General features: G+C 37.5%; 1 protein-coding gene across 5 annotated transcripts in view; it reads right to left on the reverse strand.

Annotated features, from left to right (window-relative positions):
* MAP3K4 (mitogen-activated protein kinase kinase kinase 4) overlaps positions 1-22,278 on the reverse strand; it is a 73,236-nt gene that overhangs the window by 42,454 nt on the left and 8,504 nt on the right. For all 5 annotated transcript variants that reach the window (XR_002436377.1, XM_021389778.1, XM_021389779.1 and 2 more), the window contains exons 2-3: positions 15,072-15,265; positions 2,679-4,060 (exon numbers count right to left, since the gene is read on the reverse strand). Coding sequence is in view for 4 of the 5 variants with exons in the window: in XM_021389778.1 (XP_021245453.1) it covers positions 2,679-4,060; positions 15,072-15,265 (1,576 nt within the window). In the remaining variant the exon portion in view is untranslated. The remainder of the gene's footprint in view (positions 1-2,678; positions 4,061-15,071; positions 15,266-22,278) is intronic.

Consider the following 22,278-nt stretch of genomic DNA (forward strand, 5'->3'; position numbering starts at 1 on the left):
ATTTAAAAAACATCACTTCAAAGGAAAGGAAAACCTCAGAAATAAGATTAGGCTCTACAGTGAGGCATACAAAGATAAAAAAAATTAAGTCATTTTTAAGCTCATTATCTAACAGAAAAAAAAAAATTTTAAGTTTATTATTTTACACCTACACATTTTTTTTTCATTTATGCCTAAAGCGCTCTGCTTTCTCTGAAGAGCAACACAGAATTACAGGTACAAAGTCCATTTTTTAATGTATTTATTTTTTCAATTTAATTTAGTTTCTCAATTAGCACAGAGGATGGGACAGCACATTCATTACAGTCTAATGTTAGTACAAAATGTTATGAGCTGCAGATTCTCATGTGGTTTAAAAACCACTAGCTCATTATGCAGATATCAAACGTTCATCAGTGGGGATTTCCTCTACACCTAGTTTAGCTGAAGTCTAATCACTAGTTGATCAGCTTCTTAAGAGACATATTAATGTCTTCTTTTTATTAAATCTCTTTTAAATAAATCTAGCTTCTGAAGAATATCACCAGTGCAAAAGGCTTTTACACAAGAGACTTTCATTAATAATAAATTATGAAGATGCTTCATCTCTACAGAACAATAAAATATTTGAGAAACACAATCCTCATAGCAATGCAAGCATACTGTTGGAAAAATCTAGCTATTTTAAAAATATTAAAGAACTAAGATATGAATAAAAGTAATGAAACAAAATTGAATAAATGTGCCATTTAATTTCCTAATATTAGGACATCAGCACATGACATTAGGACTTAGTTTTAGACATTTAACCTTCTATTGTTCAGCTTGACTAATCTTAATCTTCAACGGGTCCAATATCAAATACTCTCAAGTGTCTATGCTTCTTTAAAACAAGCAAACAAACAAAAACCAGAAAACAAAAAACCCAACCCATTTATTAAGATCCTGCATAAAATCAGAATGTGCAGCCAGTTGAATAAACAACAAACAGGATACAATGGCTTTAAATAATGTTCTAATAAAATAACTTCTTTAATTTTATATACAATAAAAAATAATAGTCATTTTTCTTTGAGAATCAAATTATACAGCTTCTCCATAAAACAGTCTATAGTGCTTAAGCCTTGCTAAAATATCAAAGCGCAACTATGATGAATCAAACTTGTACCTTAAAAACTCTAAAAACACCCATCTGTATAAGTATTTATGTACACTTAAGATGAAATTACCATTCATCTACTAATTTCTACTTTCAATATACTGCCAGTCACAAAGACCAACCGATTCAAAACTATTAGAAACCTCTCTTTCATGTTAGTGTGACATCACCTTTTGCTACAGAAAGTACTATACTTCTGATAAACACAAGTTTCTCTTTTTTCATTGCCTTCATTTAATTTTGGAGCAGGAAAGTTTATGACTTTTTAATGTTCATGTTCAGTTATGATATCATTTCTTAAAAGTGGACAATACTCCAAAGAAAATGGAATAATTAAAGAAAATGAACACTCGAAGTCATAAAAATAGAGAAGGAGAGAAAAGATTCTCCTTACATCTTATACAAATCAACCACTGTTAAATTACTAAATGGTTCAAAATAATTCTCAATCCTCCCAAATTATATTTTATTTCCTTTCTTTTTAAAAGATATCTCTGCCTGTACATTAAGCTAAACTTTCCACCTAAGTTTTGCTTACTGCAACAGATACCTGTAAGTTTTGCTTATGTACATGACTCTTTAGAGGTCCCAATCTATTTTAATGCTCTGTTTTTTTACAGTAATTTCTACATCAGCAACAGCATAAATAAAAACATTTTTAAAATCCAATCACTTTATACGTTCAGTTATCCTTAAAAATAACTTCCAAGGGAGATAAGCATTCCTGTTTCTCTTGCAAATGTGACACACACTTAGAGATCAGTAATGTGTTCCACATCACATACAATAGCAATATTAGAAGGGGAATGTTAGCTTAGAAATCCTTAAACCAGAATCCATCATTAGGCCTCAGACTTTGCCACATCATCAAGGAGGGCAAATAATCCTAACTACTAGCTCTTCCTAAAATGAAATTTACGAAATTGAAGTTAGATTACAGTTTAAAAAAACTGTGTTCTGCCACAAGTTACCATATGAAACTTAGGTTATTATCCATCATTTATTCCTTATCTCATAGTTTTATTAACTCACAATTATTCTTTATTGAGAATATAGTTTCATCCAAAGAAAAAAAAATTAAGAGGTAGTTGAAAAAGGTAGCACGCTAACAAGACTTGCTTTGATAGATTTCAAGAGAGTCCATTTACTTATCCAACCTGGCCTCAAGCATAATCCACCACCACAGTATTTCATTCATTTAGGTAATGAAAAAAAGCAAAACAATAATTATGTTTTGATAAAGGATGTCTTGCAGAGAGACATTCAGTCTTGAAGAGACGTAAAATATAACACTTCCATAGCTAACTTGTTCTGACTTGTGGCTCTGGCCATTAGAAATTGTATGAGCTTCACAGATTCTAATTCAAGTCAAATAACAGATTCACTTCAGCAGAAGTAGAATAGGGCTTTTAATCATAACATACATCATTTTCCAAAAACAGCAAAGCAATCAATACTTCTGTATGGCTCTAATTCCTCCAGTTTCAATTAAAAACAGTACTGTAGATGGAGGCACTCATTGACACCAGTAACAACCTACCTCCAGTGGGCAATCACTCCTTACCAACGCCATACGAGCCCTTTGCAATGAACCATGCATTAGCTTGTGCAGTCTTAAAATTAGCTTCCTCAACCCCATTTGCTTCAGTGCTTTGTCTACAAATGGCCTGTAAATAGAAGTCAAACAGTGTTTGCTGCAGACTGCCTCAGCACTGCATTCTGGAATAATCCAAGAGGCAGAGTCATCCCCAGATTCAAGCCTATCGGGTTTCCTTGAAAAATGGTCCTGAAAGTCAAAATTTGGCTGATTAGTAAAATTGTTCTTGATGGCTTGTCTAAGTTCCTCAACATTCTCCTCAGAGATTTGTTCTTCGCCATCACTCTCCTCTGTGCATGTTCCTGAGGATTCCTTTACTTCAGTTTCCCTATCAGCTTCTTCATCCTCTGGATCATCGTCCTTAGATGGTCGAGGAGAAGGAATTTCAAACACTGGCCAGCCAATGTCAGAGAGATTTTTGATGCCCAAAACAGTCCCCATAATCCTTAGTTTTTGATTTAAGTCTTTTGTAATGTTCAACCACAGACAGAGTGCCTGCACTCTGTCTTGGAAGTCCTTTGCAGCATACTTTTCGTAGTCCTTTTGAAGAGCCTGCAGAGATGGATAAAGTGCTTCTATATACTCTAGCAGCTCCATTATTCGCTTTACTTGCTCAAATGAGATCCGCTGGCGATGGAGGTGTTCATGGTAACTTGAGTAACCCAAAGCACTAGTTCCATGCGTTGCTTTGCAAACTCCTTCTCCTGACGTACCATTGAGACTGGCTCCATTTTTTACATAGGAGAAGCTTCCATAGTTCACTTTGAATGTAAGTATTTCATTGATAATATCCGGGATAGCTTGACGGGCTGCATAGAGATAGAGGTCTTGGTCATTAATGCTCCGGCCAGCATGCCAAGCTTGCAGCTCCAGCCAGATCAGTTCATTGGATCGGTTCAGCCAGACAGCAGAGGTGCTTTCCTGTCCTCTTTGCTCTCTGTCCTTTTTCTTTGAGACTGAGGTAAGTTTTAACAAAAGCCGCAAGGTTTCAAAGAATTTTAAGCGGTCTGCTGGGCAATCAGTCCTAGAAGTCTGGCGTGCAGTTCTGGCAATTGGCATGGGCACAGAGACTGGAAGCTTAGCATTGCTACAGCCAAGGCTGAGGTAAGGCTTATTGAGATCAACATCTGGAATTGTTTTTTTTGGCAGAGACCCACCAACTGAGTCTAACATAAATGAGCACTGTACATTTTTCTTGTGATCTCGTTCTGTCGTCCTTAGGGTGTCTCGAATTTTTTTCCCGTGCTTATAGCTGTGCTCCTCCACATTCTCAATGGGTTTCCCATTGTCTTTATGCACAGATTGAGGTGGTATACTCATCTTTTCTGTAATAAAAGAAAAAAAGAGAGAATGAATCTGACTAAACCAACAAGAAAATGCATCATTCAACCAGCTTCCAATCATATTTCTTGGGCATGCATATAACATTTCCTAATACCAGTAAAACAAAAAAAGCAGGGGTAGAAGTAAAATGAAGTCTTATAAATTACCATTAGTATAGCAGAATCAATAGTAATACCAAAGGATTTTTTTTCTCCTCTTATTTTACTTCTTATGTAGAAAGGACCTCAAGAGAATTTACATCATCCTGAATATGTCATCTATAGAGAAGTGATTACGATCAAGAAGAAAAGTATGTTTCCAAATTCATTTTCTATATATTTGTTCCACAAGCTCAAAAATAAAAACTCAAAATGCAACAGAATATTATTAAGATTTCTAGGTCAAAAAGAATTAAAGAAATTCCATTATATGAGCCATCTCAAAAACTGAAGAACGTATGGATTCTGAAACTTAGCTTGAATGATCCGATCCTGACTCATGGATCTTCGTTCTGGAAACCCTTTGTAGTCCTAATACACTACCTGAGCACCAGAATCCTTCTTCCCCATTCTATTCATTTGTCTTCATCCTTACCACAAAACCAAAAATAGAAAGAGCTATTGCTCAACTTTACATAATGTTGAACACTTTGTATTCAAAGCTTCCCAACTTCAACTGCACCTCAAATTCTCAATGCTTTTGCAATCAACATCCCAGAAATTCTGGCTTTCTTTTGGGAAAACAAGAAATGGACAATTAATAATCACACACGAAGACTTTCATTTGTGCTATTTGCCTAGCATCACAAAAATTCTTCTGGCAGAATGATATCATCATCAATGACATCAAATGATATATTTAATTGCCTTAATTACCAGATCACTCTTCATTCTTGTTTCATTCACAACGTATCTTCCTATATCTACAACAAAAGAAGGTACAACCATACAAGAATCAGTTTTTCTCATTAGAAAATTTCATTCAACCTCTATTCAGGTAAGAGAGCAGTTCTCTGGAGGAAAAAAAATCGTGCGATAACAAAGCTCAAAGTGTATATATAATGTACAATGCAAAGGCATCGTATTAGCGCTGCAGAGCTGTCTGAAACAGAAGCAAGTGGAGAAATATGTGGAAAAAGCACTTTCCTCCCAGATCTGTCATATTCAGTGCCATATACCATATAATACCACATACGTGCAATCTTCAGAGAAAGCTAACTAACAAATTCTCCTGAAACCTCAGGTACTCTTGTGATAAATAATTTCTAGGATGTTACAGAAGTTTTAAGAGTAAGGTAACAGCTCAATAAATAAGAATGCACGTTATAGTCATTTATATTCACAGGAAGATGCTAGCTGAAGAATGCAAAGGCAGAAATATTCAGCCCCTAATGGGGAACTGAAAAGAGTGTATACCTCAAAAACTTTAACTCAGACCTCAGTGATAGTGATCAGATTCAGATTCTTTTTGATGGCAGCAGCAAGAGGCATCAATCACTTCAGCTTGTTCAAGCTCCAGCTCTAGATTTGTTCAAAAGGAGAAATATATACATATACATACAGAATTTTAAGTCTACGCAGCTTCTAAGGTCCTAGAAAAGGAGGAGAATATCTGCTTACTATAAAGTTAAAAATACAAGTCATGAACATCATTCCTCTAAACAAGATATACTGAAAGAAAAGCATCCCACACAGCTGATGACTAAGAGCAAGAGTCTCCAGCTTCTGCAGCTGGACTACAGGACAGGTGGGGAAAATAACAAAAAAAATGCCTCTAGCTATGTGCAATTTAGAATTCTGTTTTAAACATTATTTCATCTTTCTAATTTAGTCTCCAATCTGAGTTTAAAAACCAGAAAGAAATCCTTGCTGAAAAAGCTTTCAGGTTCACCTCTAACATTAGAGGCTTGGCCAGGTAAGGCAAACAAGTACACAGACACTCTCATGAAATCCGTATTCTCTTCCTCTTTTCCAAGTGTTCTGGGACCCTCTGAAAAGTATGCCCTCTCAGTTTCCAAGCAAAGCACATCTGGAAGCTTATGCTGCCAGGTGTTCAGGTTGGAGTAAGAGTTCTCGTCAGGTGGTAGAGAACAACCCCTCAACCAAGTGCCAGATAACCCATGCAGAACAAATTCTGGCATTTTTTAACATCTCTCTTTGGAGGCTTACAGAGATCTGCCAACAAACTCCACATTTAAGCAGAGCTTCTTAGGTTAAAGGAAAAATCCTAAATAAATCAGGCATTCTGCCAAAGGATCACACTCAAGGTTTGCTGCTAAAGACAGTAACTTTTTTTAGCCCAACAGGTAATTTGGAAACTCAGACAAGTTTTTGGCATACTAACCCCTTTGGAGGTCTAAAATAACAAATAAAAGTTGAAAATAAGTCATCACAGAATTTTTTCAAGATGCCATCTATTTCACTCTTCTTTCCTTATCTCTAAGCTATCATAGTAACTCCATCAGGCAACTTATTGACAAAAACAAGGGATTAATAAAAATAGAGCATTAAAAACACAATAGATCACTCCTTATCTGATTATCTTCTCTTCAGTTAACTTCCCCTCCAGCTTCTGTTCTCCATCTTCCTAATCCCCAACCAGCTTCTGCTCTATCTACCCATTTGTTTCTGCCACACCTTTCAAACTCCTTTTGCTGGTGATCAACTTTTCATCCCGTTCTGCAGGATCCTTGTACATATTTTCACTCTTCACAGTTCTGGCTCACATGCCTGCTACAGGCTGACAGCTTCTTTCTCCAAATCCCCTACACCCAACAGTTAAGAGTACCAAAATGTTTCTCAACTTTCTAGTCCAAGACATGAACAAAGACCAGAATGCTGCAGAGATGATGTTCAAATTCCTGGAAAACTTCTGCTTGAAGATCAAAGCTTGCTTAAGACTGCCAAACTCCAATGGTACACATGAATGGATTTTTTTAATCTCTTTTAATTACATACTCATAAGAGTTAATATATATTACAACTAACCTATTGCTTGGAAATAACATTTCACTAGACATTGTCTTTCGAAGGATTAGCTCAGCAACGTATCTTGATAAGGAAGATTGCCAAACCTTAATCTTAAAATCTCAAACAGTCATTACAAACCATGTTTTCAGCTGTTAATGAGCTACATGCAAATTAATAATGGTGTGACCTGCCACACTGTTTTCTTCCACTCCTCATATCTAAAAAAATATAATCAATCCTTGCCAGAGATGAACCATACCCCCCCCCCAGCATTGTGGTAGGCCACAATGTGCATAATAGCACTTCATTCTGAAAAAGAAGAAAGTATCTTCTAAAGGATATAAGAAAGAAAGGAGAAACACAAAGCCTCAGAAGAGGACAGCATGAAGATCCTGGTTCTCACTGAATGACTAAAGAAGAAAAATGACTGGAGAGTAGAATAGTCAACAGGGCTGTTACTGGTACTTTAAAACCACCATCTGTATTGCTATAAAAACTGAAAGTTTGGCATAGAAAAAAGTAGGGACATGCAGAAGGAGAAAAGAATTTCATGGTTATGGCAAATGATTGTCATTCTAGAAGACTTAATCATACTTCTGATTCCAGCCAAGTAATTTTCTCAAGAATGCAAACTAAATCAAGCTTTTCAAACAAATACTAAAAAAAAAAAAAAGCTGCTTGGTTTCAGGTCTAAGTACTTGGACTCAGTAATTGTACCAAGACTTGTAACCAAAGTAATCTGGAATTCTACTTTCAGAACATGCCTTTCTATTAAATAACCCCGTTGTCAGGGAGTGGGGAGCAGGCAGCATGTCAGATTAACCACACAAAAGCTGAAGCAAGTGTAATTCTGGGGATAATTTATTTCTATACGCAAAATACTTAGGAGAAGCATAACTGTCTATGAAGCTATTGGTATTTCATTTAGATACCATCTGATTTGTTTATAAATTTGGAATCTGAAATGTTATAACAGGTCTACAAGGGCAAATACAAAAGATGTGGTCAGTAAAGCAGTTTTAAAGCATTCAGCTGCATTCTATATGCATGTTTAAACATTTTTTTCTTAAAATGCTGCAAGTTCTTCATCTTATAATATGTGGTGGCATTGAGAAACTTTACAGTATTAAGTATATGTTACCATACATCCAGAATCAAACATAATTCAAGATTTTTAGCACAGAAGCTGCTCTTTGCAAATACTAAGTTTACCAATAACACTTTTATAGTACTTCCATTTCAGGCATTTTTGCGTCTTTCTCTCAGTAGCTACGAAGTACAACAGCTGACAACACACAAAGAATACAGGCACAGTTACGCCCCTGGAAATGGAAAGCTACCAGTGAATCTAGGTGATGAGCTATGAAATTCGCTGTTGCTGATTCTACGTTTATCTATTCAAACACTCTGTGTCAGACAGCAGCACCAAATTCTTACTGGTTGCTATCTGCTGATATTAGGCCAGCACCAGCCTAAGACTGAGAGCACTGCTGAGCATATTAGCTTGCATTCCACGTCACAACCGGCACTGCTGAAAGGAGACAATAGCCCAAAAAGCTAAGAAAGAGAAAGCAGCAAGAACACATGCCTTGCATTTGCAGGAAAGCAGGACAATTAAGGCAGTTAGCAGAGATGAAACGCATACACACCAAACCTCTCAAATTCTGAGATAGATTAGCAGTGGATTGACTTAAAAGCTCTTTGATGTTAAAAGTGTTGGCAACCGTGAAAAATAAATTAAATCACTTTCTGAACTTACATTATAGTTACCATGGCTTCTAAAACACTTAATTTTATATTTTTAACATTATTCTCCTCTTATATTCATCTTCAATTTCCCACCCCAACGAAACAGAAAAACAAGTTAAAAACACGATTATGAGACATCTGAAGTGTCTTAATACTTGAGTATTCATCAATCCTAACAAAGCCCTCACACAATAACCCACAAATTGTTTCAAAATAATGTCATTGCATAAACAAATGCTAATGACTTGAATATACCTGACAATTCTACAATAAATGTTAAAGTCAATGGTACAACTGAATAAGTTGCTACTAGAAATTTTATTGTAGTTCTATATTATAGACATGACTTAACTTATAAAGCAAGTTGAGCCATACTAACAGTTATTCAGCTGCTATTACTTCTAACACTGCATGAGGCAGAGAGGTTTTATGACTAAGCAACAACTGACTTGAGGGGGAAGAGGAGGGGCACACTAGAGTCTGAGATCTCAGAGTTCACTCAAAAATGGAAATAAAAAAACCAACTGATCAAAAGATGAAAATAGGAACCTTCTTCTTCAAGTCAGTCTGAAATGCAATGAAGTAGTAAGATGTAATAGGAACAGTATACTAATGTGCACACTCTTGCTAGCACCTTATGTGGAATGCTATTTAACAGACAGCACTAATTTTTATACCCTTTATTAAGACAGACAATACAAGCTGCATCCATGAACACATCATAGTATATAAATAAGCAGCAACTTGAATTAAAAAATGACAAATAACCAAAATTCCTTTGAGTACTGAGTACATTCCCATTGTATGAATCACAGTCATAACAAAAATCACACAGGTGGCTGCAATCAGCCTTTGCCTCTTCCCCTGAGCCTGCACAGGCTCCCTGCACATAAAAGCTGCTGCTGAGAAGTCCTTCCAGAAAAAAAGGGGGATAAGAACTAACAGCTTCCCTACGAAAGAAACTTACAGGTTCAGCTGAATCAATGCAGACTGAGGTGTAGCTGTAAAGAAAATATAAGGAAATTGCATTTGAGACCCTATCAGCTAAAACAGCTGATAACTAGAAGTTAATGAGTGCACGGGGACAGGATCTGAGTCAGAAAGAACGAAAACATCCAAAAGTAAACAGCATCCAAAAGCAATTATTGCCCATCCAAAGTGACAGATCCGTGTTCCTCTATTTAGCTTCTGATTATAGCATTCAGTTTCTGTCAATGAGTATACTCTATCATGGTTCCTGTGTCTCATGTGCTATCAAGCACAAAATGAGGCCATTCAAAGATGTGCAACTGCATCACTTGCTCAAAAAGTTACTCGTTTACATAATCTCAACTTAAAATACTCTTACTTATAATCGTCATAATTTTAATAATTCTTGTTTTTCACTAACAACTTTTGCTCTGTAGTTCTGTACCACCATGGTTTTCACATAATTTCCCATCACTTGTGCCACATGAGACAGATTTATTGCATATCTCAATTTCATGAATTCTCTAGTTCATGTTAAGCTAGAACACAAACATTTGCCCTACCCTTGATCCTTGACTATGGTTGAATTTCTGTGACTATTTTCAGCACATAATTTGCTTTCCTATTTCCTATTGTGGAATAATTGCTACAAGTGACTTGGAAATTAAGGTACAACACTGTTCACAGGGGTACAAAAGCAGAGTGCAGCTGGCATGGATGGCACCTATTCCACAGGAGTTCTCTAGGCAACCTTAGGTGTTGGCAATATCGGGGAGCTTGATGTGCTGACTCTAAGAGGAATGGCATGGAAGGTAGAGCAGAGTGAAGACACTATGGTCAGGTTCTGTGATAGATGGGAACTTGATAGTACTACAGAACTGATAAGATGCGTATTTGCTCCCTTGGGCCAACAGTCTGCCATCTCTTGACGAAGTGCCATCCTTTGGGTGAACTATGCTCATCATATGATCACTGTAATACCAGAACACATTTCTACCCCAAACACTACTTGCCTTCAAGGAGTGACAACCCCTCACTGAGCCTGTGCTCTTTATTTTTTAGCCTATATCTTTAAAAGAGAGGTGAGACAATTATACATAAACAAAGGTATATATGATAGAGTCACTCAAGTTCCACCTGAAAAATAAGAAATAGTACAAAAATGGCTTAAGAGAGGGAGGATGTCAGGGAAGATATCATTGGATGTCAGACACGGAGCATCTCTGACTTCTGGGACCAGTAAGCAGGCTGAGCCTTTCTTCCCCCCATAGGAATGCCTACAGGGTAAATTCACACACTCGGTTATACTGAGTGCTTCCCAAGGAAACTTAGAAATCTCGGAGATGTTTATAATGTATTTGTAGTCAGACGTATTATTCATGTTCTTGGTTAACCTCACATGCTTTGCAGACAGTGTATTTATCACCAGCAATTCAAAAGAACCTGTAATCTGTTGCTTTAATAAAATGCACTAATCTAGCCATGAGCACTCTTAGTCTGGGTGCAGCCCAAACTCTTAAAGAGTGGTCCAGGGAGCCCATTCAGACGTCGCTAGATGAATTGGGCAGTATGCTGTTTGTGAATTCATAATCATGGTAATTCTTTAATAAACTGCACTATTTACTAATCTATCCATGAGCATTCTTAGTCTGGGCATGGCCCAGACTCTTAAGAGTGGCTGTGGGAGCCTGTTTGAACGCCGCTAGACTAACGCCGCTAGTGCCCTCATATATTGAACATCCCCAGACTTATAGTGCCAGATTGGACATTACTCAGAAACTAAGCTCAGCCACTCACAGCCCTTCTGATATCTGAGGACAAGTTTGGAATGCAAGGGGGTTCACTTTCTTCCAAATTACATTGTCCTTTAACCTATTCTGAAACATAAGATGATGGTAGTTTAGTGAGATTCTTCACCACTGCTTCTAGTCTCCCATGAGGATAAAGCAATGAAGTATCTTCCAATCAAGGTAACTCTACTTAGCTAAATAACAAAAACTTTCATTTCATTTATTTCCCTAGAAAGAAAATAACCTCTCCGATAATTATGTGCTTTATAATCTTTTTTCCTTAAACAAGTGCACAGAATTCTGAAATACATGAAGAGATGTTCTCGGCCTTAGTTTGTCTTAAAAACACTTCCTTAATTTTTGGCTTTAATAAACCTTGGTACTTTATAGCACATATATCCTATCCATTCTGCTGTTTCTATGTAGTGAGTCATTTTCAACTAACTGGAGGACAGAAAAGCATTTAAAAGACACAAACTCTTAAAAAGTTGCAAAAGAACAGAGAATCCTATTCTCATATTAAAGCAGATGGATCTCATGTGGCTAGGAGTCAAATGGACTTTGTTTTTTTCCTCCTACAGTAACAGAAAGGAGGTGGAGAAAACCTATGATTTCAAGTGTTAACATTCAAAAGTCTTTATTCAAGATTCATTTCCCATTTGCTGAATTTCCATATCTAAAGATAAATAATATTTGCCCAGGCACACCGTTTTCTGAAGGCTAAGTTTGTCTAATATTGTTGTAGAACTTTTTTTATACATGATTGCCGACTCTCCAGAAATGCACAACTCCAATTTGAGAACTCTATAATGCTACAATTTGTGAAGCACCTGAGAAATAGAAGACTGAAAGTGCATGATTTATAATACCTGTAACGTCTGCAATTTGGCGGTCTCGTTACCTTGACAATGGATCTTGGGCAAGAACAAATTCATAAGATCTCATGCTCACTTATCAGATTTTACTATCAGCTTCTCTGTTTCTAAGCTTCCTCCTCATAAACAGCAGCACCTACTTAGGTTTCCTTATATTTCAAGTACCACTGCCCATTAAGAGTCTCGTGCCCCAGTCCACAGGCCCTTCTCAGCTCCATTCAAAAAAGCACTCTCTGGTTCACCGCCAGTGACCCTGGAAACAAGAGTTTAGTAAATATGTACAGCAGGTAGAGATCATTTATGGAAAATAGATTATATTCAATCCACCGCTGATTTAATCTATGACAATGGCATCTTTCTCCTAAACTAAACAAATAAAATCTTCATAGAGTGGACCATTACATACAAAACAGACTAATAAAGACATCTTTCAGAACTGGCCACCATCCTATAAGCTGCATGAGAATGATGCAGTTACAGAGAAGAACAATGTATCCACTAAAATGACTAAGAAAATTATCAGCTCAGATTGAAAGTTCACCTGCAGGTATTTTTCAAGACTTCTCTGTGAAATCCTCATCCATTTTATCAGAAGTGCTACTTTTTCTTCTGTGTTCAGAGAACATGAAGAAAATAATTACAAGCAGGGACACTTCAGGAATTTTAAGGAGTCTAAACTTTCACATTTGTTACGTATTTCCAAAGGGCTTTGCCAGGACAATAATTACAACTTCCAACAAAAGATATTTATACATGGTATGATCCAAGTGGTATTTACCACTTTCTGTTGTGGATGTTCAAGTAAGTCTGGTGTCTCCTGCTTCTATGATGTTTGAGTTATCCTGATTAAGAGCTTCAAATTCTCACTTAGGGCAAGAAAGAAGAACAGAAAAAAAAAGAAGCATTAAGACGTCTTCAAAGGAAAGGGTGGAGGTGCAAAATACCATCTGAAGTTTATGTTTGCTTAGGAGTATCAAAAGACAAGTATCTTTTGCATGGTTTGATTTTCCATTTTCAATTACTGGTCTTGGTATTTAGTGAGCCACAGAGCTTTCTAGTATCCACCATCTATAAGAAAGATCAAGTCTTCTGTTACAGAGGATGAACGTAAAGATTGCTGGACTCCTTACCATTTATTCAATTAACCAGAAAGCTTTCAGAGATTCCTGCTCTGTGAAAAAGAACTCATCCCCAAATAAAATTTTCATCAAAATGCACTGAGATTCTAAATAAATAAATAGAAATCTAAGCCTCTTGTTTTGACTGAAAAAGGATAATAACAGCTTGAAATAAACTATGAAAGAGCTTCCCTTTGTAGCCTCCAATATTTCTCTAGTTTTCAGCACTTTGGATAATCCTTAATTTTATAGGAAAGGAGAACTTCAGGAAGTGTGGGAGGAGGGGAGGGATGTGGACAGAGGTTTCAGTTTAAGTATTCTGTTGCATAAGTTTCACACATTTCCAATGCACTAAAAAGGGATAGAGATATGCTGCTCTTTACATAGTCCAAGTTTAACACTTCAGAAAATAGGAAAGCATCACTGAACTGACATTTATAACATCCAAGTCAAAGAAACAGGTAAAAGACATGGTTGCATCTTATGAGTATCTCTGAAACGCATTTATTAGCTTAAAAACTTGAATCACTTGAGTCTTGGACTACAGAAGAAATGATTCATAAACTAGTTTAAACAGGTTTTATTGTGCCAGTTTGTTTTTTTGATACTAAATGTAAGTTGATGAGACAAATTAAACAAAGAAATAAACACTGGAAGCACAAGAAATCAAGTCAAATTCCTTCAGTTGTCTAAATAAAATTTACCTCAAAATTACTTTTTAAATTCATTAGTTAAAATTAACTTAACCCCTGAATGAATTCTCTTACTGAAATAAAACCAATTTAATCTGAGTAACTGACCTTGAATGTACAGGCAGATAGATGCTCTTAACTAGCTCATTCTAAGGTGTTTCTTTTTCTTTTTTTTAATTTTACCTTTTAAATACAGAATAATCTTTCTCAGGTCATACATATAGGCAAAGTTAAGCAAAATGATCTTACCTGAAAAAATATTTTACAGTATACAACACTATCCAATTCATTCAAGATTAAAAACACATCCACATTTTTGAATATACATTCACAGCATCCAAGAACATAATTTTATTATCCCAGAAACATGAACCATTCCCTCACAAATAGAAAGAACTTGCTCCAAAAATTCAACATCTATTCACAACAATAAACAACAGCTCTCTATTTCTCATGAAGGTATCAATCTTCAATACATGCTCAGCACCAATGGCCAAAGAATTAGTATAAATTATTGTTCTTTTTAGTATCACAATTTTCTCTGTTTATAAACTAATCTTCTAGTAAACAACAACACAGAATTAAAAGAAATCACACAAAGCAATAAAAGTTCTTAAATTCACTGTTTGACCATTCTTATGGCAAAATATTGCTTACTATACCCAAATGAATCTTCCTTTGTTGAAATCTGTGAAAGTCACTTTCACTTGCATTTTCACTGTCCTTTCATTTTGCACCTCAGAGTCCCACTCCATATTCTGCACGTTTCCTTTTTTAGGAAACAAAGGGATGCTACTATGACATTTTATAGCCAAAACTGAAAAAACAACAACAAAAAAAAACACACCTACCTTTCAAAGTGGAGCGGCTAGCAGGTCTCCCGACGCTGTTTTTCTGATGCTTTGTTGACATACGCTTCATCTGGCGGGGTGTACTAGGAGGAGAAGTTCCATAGAAGGTGTCAGCACTTGCTTCATCTGATTCAGACGAATCTGGTTCAGATTCAGAGATCTTGCAAGTAGCATCTTCTGATTTGCGCTCTTTCCTGAAAAGATCAAGTTAAACCAAGATGCTAAAGATACTGAATTTTTTACTTGCAATATCTGTTTAAAAAGCAAATCCATCAGTGCATCCCAAGCATTCTGTGAACCAGCACAAATCTTCCACATTTTCCTGTGACAGTCATGTAAATTTTTACCACGTTTTTTCAGACTCATACAGACAACATTTCAACCAAGAAAAGCATAGCCAACATATAGTAAAGAGGATATACAGTCAGAGAGTGTCACTAAGAGAATACAAAGTAAAGAAAACCTTACATACAATTTATTTGTTCCTCAGAAAACTTGTGGCAACTCTAAACCAACAGGTATATGAAACAAACCAAAGTTCAACAATTCAAATATAATACAGGAAAGTCAGTCTACTGAGTGGCAGAAATAACAGCAGAGGACTTCCCTTCCATCCTCCATGCCTCTAAATCGCACACACCATGCAGATAACTTTCAGTTTTCTGAAAACATCTCCATCGCACACAAAACCAACATCTAGCCCATGAGACCAGGATGTATTTGATGTATTTTCCACTGATTTTTAATATGAAGTAAGCCCAGAGCTTTTTTTCTGTAGCAAGAAAATAACAGGTTCTTCACAGTAACTTTTTAATTAGCCTCAACAACTTTGGCCCTTAGGAAAAATACAGATAATACTTTAAAAGAACTCACAGGTTATGCAAACATCAAATTAAGATAAAATGAAATTTTATGAATGTTATTCAAATTTGAAGTTCAGACGGTCAGCTTAGCAACTGGATTCTGAATCACTGAGTTCAAAACAAAGCATGCATCTTTGCAAAGTCAGCAAAGAATCAAGCACAATAGCTTTTCAGCCCCAAGTGGGACCTTTCACTGCCATTTACATTTTATAGAATCACAGAACCATAGAGTAGTGTGCGTTGGAAGGGACCTTAAAGATCAGCCAGTTCCAACCTGCTGCCATGGGCAGGGCTGCTAACACCAGCTCAGGCTGCCCAGGGCCCCATCCAACCCGGCCTTAAGTGCCTCTAGAGATGGGGCATCCACAGTTTCTCCAGGCAACCTGTTCCAGTGCCTCATCACCCTCTGAGTAACGAATTTCCTCCTAACACCTAATCTAAATCTCCCCTCTTTTAGTTTAAAGCCATTGCCTCTTATCCTATCACTGTCAAAAAATGTATAAAAAGTCTGTCTCTCTCCTGTTTACGAGATCCCTTTAAGTACTGGAAGAACACCGTGAAGTCTTCTTAGAGACATTTAAGCAAGCATGGTAAAGTAGCCTTATGTAGAGTATCACAAGACAATTCATCATTTTTAAAATGTTGACTTATCTTTTTAATTGTCCCAAATTCTAAATTAGTTTGAATCCTTCAATGATAGAACCACAGGGTAAAGTTTTCTCCTTCAGCAAGGAACAGGCATATTCCAAAAACCCCTGCCTGGTATCACACCGCTCTATTGCAGAACAATACGATCGAACTTTGTATCATTGAGATTTTGGTCTTCCCTTCTCCTCTTCCAAGAACTCTCCCAGCCTCTCCTTTGAGTCACTTCTGGCACAAGCCCATGCCAGGAGCCGGTCTGGCTTTGAGCTAAATGGCAAAAATAAACAAACCAAAACAAGCCAACAAAAGAAAACAAACCACCACACACGTCAGTTTTCATATGTAAACTCTAGGCTAGCTCAAAGCACAACTTCCAGTGCCAGCTTCTTCTCCGGAGAAGAGGTCAGATATAAAACAAGCACGATACGGCACGCATGCACCCTCACATAAGGGTTTGCTTTAAAAATAAAGCATGACAAAGACAGTGAACAACTAGTAACGTTAGATAGCCTTTCGCTCCTCTTCAGGAGCATTTGCTCTGTCTCATCATAAGATTACTTCAGCAGAGTGGCAATTGGGCACAGTGACACTACAAGCTCCATCTCCACTGACTAATCAAGTGATGTACCGCAACCACACTACTCTCAGAGGACAACAACAACAACCAACTGAACTTCAGTACGTTTTCTGTTGCTTACTAACATATTAGGAGATTTACAAAGCAAATTTATACATAGAAACAAACAAAGACAGTCTGTGAACGGTCCCATTGCCCCACCAATAACGTATCATTTGAATTGTTCACAACCTTAGAAAGTACCACAAATAATAAAATCCTTTGGGCAACTGGGGCTTCGGGGGAATGTAAATGGCACCAGGACAGGGTTTTTACCTTTTTGCCACTCCTTTCTAGCCATCTGATGTTTATCTACACAGGGTAATGAGAGAGAAGGAAAGAGAAGTAGAGGACCCCGAGGCCAGAACAAGCCCCTGGGACTGAATGCCACAGATGGGCTGCAGCTCAAAAGGGACAGCAGGACCTCTCCTTCTCCCAGGATACCAGGATCTCCACAGTTTTCTTACCACCACCAATTCTTGCTGGTGTCACATCTGCAGATGCTTTGCTTTAACATCTACCTGGGAAAGCACACACCCCATTAGCTTGGAATGAGGGGAAAAAAAAAGCAGGCTGCCCCCATCCCTTCACACATTTTATTTCTGAAGCAGGTGTGCAAGCAACACCATCTTGACTCTGAGGAAATCATGGAGGCAAAGAAATAGCTGGCCAAAGTCAGACAGAATATGGCTAGCATCAGTACCTGATCACTTCCATGTCAATTCCACCTGAAACATAAGGAGCATTTTCCTTGCTATTTTTGAGGCAGACAAGGAACATTACTCATGCTCTGGCAGAGTGAGCCTGAGTGTCTGCAGGAAGAAATATGACGGAACAGCGCCAGCCAGTAACACAACAGTAAGATTAAGAAAAAAAATCAGATACTGCATCATCTCTTTGCCTTTAGCTACAACCAGAAATAAATATCATAACACGCAGAACAGCCTTGCTCTCTCCAAAGACATGGATGCATTTAGTGTGTGAAATTACTTTCTCACATTACAGCTTCAAGAAGAAGGCAGGCAAGCTTGCTAATTTCTGCAGATAAACTTCAGAGGTTACCAAAGAAGAACAACTTGGGTGGTACCGCAGCACCATCTGTAGCTTAAGGAGAGCCCTGCAGTGGATTTGGCCATAGCAATATCCCCACAAAATCAGCAACACTTATATATAGTTTCCTAGCCCTGAGAAATCATGCTGTTTGTGTGTCTTCTAACAACCCGATTTGAGTAAGCACTACAGGCCAAATACAACAAAGAAGCTTTTTTGGATATAATTTACTCTGACAAATCTTGTAAAAGCTGAGCTTGGAAAGCAGAACATAAGTTTACATCTTTTTGGACACCAAAAGGATTTTGTTCCCAAGAACTCTTGCAAACAACATTACTGCAGAGAAAACTTCAGGCAGAGCACACCCCTCTGAGTTTGCCAAAGACAGATCAACCACAAGAGACCAGACCACATGAAACAAGAAGTCATTACTTCCAATGCTTATGGAACTATTTATTTGTTCAGTGATCTCACTGGCCGTTCAAGGCAGAGGGTGGGGTGCTGATGCTCTGTGGGGCCTGGCAGAACACATCTCGAGGCGCTTGCACAAGGGCTCAGTGCCAAGACAGTTTTAAACAAGGACAGCTTACCTTGCTGTAAAAGACCAGTGAGGACACTGTTTTCCTTTTGTTTTTAAATGAGTAAGCTCTTCTAAGAGCATAATGACCATACCTCTTCACCAAGCTGGCTGAACTGATCTTTAAGACCCATAAGTCAATTCCTTCCTCAGCAGCCACTGGCTCGTCTTTCCTGCTACGCCTGATGAAAGGGCATGAAGTTCAAATGTATTCAAAAAGCCCTCCAACCTCACACCTGAACTATATACATATCTATACAGTGGGACCCAGTAGGCCTTACTTACAATTCAGATACTTTTTTTCTGGCTAATGTAGTAAACAGTTCTTTAATTTCTAAAAAACATCAGTAGATTTATCACGAGACATACAGAACCAGAAGTCACACTGTCAAATAGCAACCATGCCCAACCACAATGCTAGCAGTTGACAAGATGGGCTGATCTTTTCAGAGGGAGGAGAACATCAGCTGTAACTCAAGTGTAAAAATCCAGCACGCTCAGATTAAGGTTTGTGTGCTTGGGAAGTACGTAAATAAAGCCAGAGCCCAATTAATGCCAGGGAACACGAAGATTCATTTTCACCAATGAAAGCCTTATTGTACAGCAGTGCATTAGATATACAGGTTCTGAACTAAAGGAAGTACACAGGTAGGACTATACTGATGTAAGGATTTCTCATGCACACAAAATCAAATAGCTTGTAGACATGCATGAACATCAGTAGCAACTCTCTGGTATAAAGAACAGTTGCCATTTTAACAGATTACTAACACAGCATTTGTAATGTTAGTGTGCTACTTACTCTTCTGAATTAGCCAAAGACTAGTTAAATCCACAAACCTTCAAAATGCGCTGCTGGCAAACCTAAATCAAATGACAGCATTGGTTATTACACAGAACCGTTGGTTCCTAAATACTGTTTTAACTGAAATAGTTTGGCAATACTGATAAAAGTAGATTTCTTGTTGCTCCGAAGAACTACAGGTCTTCTCCCCCACAGCCAGTGAAAACCACGCTAATTGCATTTAGGAGTACACATGAAAAGGAAGATCTAGATGGATGACTGCTGAAGTTACTCATTTTCACACGTACTTAGGACAGGTTAAGCCCAATGCTTAGGAGAAAAATTGGAAGTGCACAGCCTTCACAGTAGAATATTTGCAGGCTGCTCAATCCTCAACTTTAAAGAGCAAAATGTTTCTCATGAGTTTTATTCTTGGAATACAGAAGAGACCATAGCCAAGAAACATAAATCAGGAATATTAGGAAAGTTGCAGGAGCAGCATGGTTAAAAAAATAAATAAATACATAAATAAAACCAACAGCTTTGAAATGTACCTAAGCATAAATAACCAAAAAGGTTCCAGCAAGTAACTACAGTGTGTTACATCACCATGCATTGCAATCAGTATCTGAAAAAAAAAAAAAAAAAAGAGAGAGAGAGAGAGAACTTCTTTAGCTTGTTGCATGTAGCTGACAACAGATATTTTATTTGTAAACTAAATCAAAGTGTTAGCAATATATCTAACATTTCATCTCAATCAGGAAAATTGAGATATATCTCCCAGATTTTCAAAGGTCTGCAAACAAAACCAGGAGAGGGAAGAACTGGAGTATGAAGTATGAAGCAGCATGACTGGCAGCACATGGTCTGGGAGCTGTTCCTTCAGTAGTAGGAAACCAGCAGTCACATAGCACCTCATCTCCACTGCTTTATGGGCACACCCAGGCACCCCATATCCTCTACATTTTAGGAAAAACCAAAAAGTCAAGCTCAGTGGAGATGCCACTGATTTCAGAGTTTAAAAATATTTGAAGGGCATAAGCCATTAGAAAAATACAGTCATTAAAAATTAACTGACAAATGAAAAGACCGAAGACCACACTGGAACACTTTAGAATTAAGTCACACCAAAGAGCGCGATATTTAACCAGTAAATGCTTTTTGCACTTCACGGAAGAATTATGAAAACTTTCAAAGGTTGTAACAAGTGAAAATAAGCCACACGAAGAACTCTGAGCAACACAGAGATAAAATTCCCTCTCTACCAGCTGCCCTTGATTCTCATTAGCTGGAGTTCAAATATACTAGGCACTTACATGTATCAGGTTCAGCCACAGCTCACCATCCCACACACAGCTTAAAAGCTTCTGGGAATCCAAGCAGCAGAGGTCACCTGAACTCCCAGCACTAAGCAGTAACACAGGGCAGCAGCCAGAACAAGGCCACCACAGGAGTTCCCCAGCCCGGCCTTCCCCAGCGCTGCTGCAAACAGCTCCTGAAGAGCTTACACCTCTCATACACCCGAGAGGTTTCTCAGTACTTCCCAGTGCAAGCTGCCATTCCCGTGCACTGCACTGCAAGATCTGTACAAAATCCACCACCAAACGACCAAGTTCTTGACACTCAACAACTTTGTTTTAAAGGTAAAGCGATAATTTTTCACACATATGTTCTTTAACCAGAATACAGCCTGGTAATCAAAATATGTAGGAAGAAAAAACTTCATTAGCCTGCTCTTTGTATTGCACATTTTCAATTAGCTAAGAGGATAGAAATACAATCACTAGATATTGCCAAGTGAACCTTCTTTAAACCAACATAGCTATCCCTAAATCCAGTTGCAAACATTTTATTTCCAAGATAACCAACATACTGACAAGCACAGAATTGCAAATCAAGATCGTGCTGCAGCTGCTAGTAATGCAAACGCGTGCTTTTAGGGAGCCATCTGTTGAAACTGAACAACAAAGGAGTCTGCAGTTAGAGCTGCTAAACACGGCACAACTCTGTCATCAGCAGCTCTAATTTCTTGGTTCTGAAAAGTTTCTGAACTCTGTGCAGAAAAAACTATAAAACCATTTTTGCATACAGCTTTCTCTTACTGATCTACATTTGCAAATTTTAGATGCAAGTGATTGCAGATGGTGCATTTAAAGTACATATTACAAACAGATTAATGGCAAGAAAAGAAATATAAAAGCCTTCAGGAGAAAGGCAAGACAAAAAGGTGTGGTTTTTTGTTGTTGTGTGATTAGGATTTTTTGGTTTTTACAGAACAGCAGGAATTTGCACACCGTTCATACAAATAAAATTTTTTGCTAAAGAAATCCTGTGCAAATCTGGCTAAGTGCTCATGAGGAAAAAAAAATAGCCTGGTTAGCAGGACATAAAAATTCTGTAACCAGCACAAAGACTGCAGTGGTGTACATCATATGCCTATTGTGACTACACTTCTAGCTAGACACAGCTAAAAAAAATTAATTCACATTAAAGCATTATACTGATATACAGTAATGAAGATGCTTGCTTTTGTATTCACATGTGAATGTATATGCCTCAGCTCAGCATTTGCAAGCAGTCAGCACTCAATCTTAGTCACTAATAACTCATGACTGCTGTCCACATATTAATAAGGTTTACTGTTACAAACTTGGAAATATGTAAGATTTTTA

Source organism: Numida meleagris, chromosome 3 (genome assembly GCF_002078875.1).
Source record: "Numida meleagris isolate 19003 breed g44 Domestic line chromosome 3, NumMel1.0, whole genome shotgun sequence".
NCBI classification, from domain to species: Eukaryota; Metazoa; Chordata; class Aves; order Galliformes; family Numididae; genus Numida; species Numida meleagris.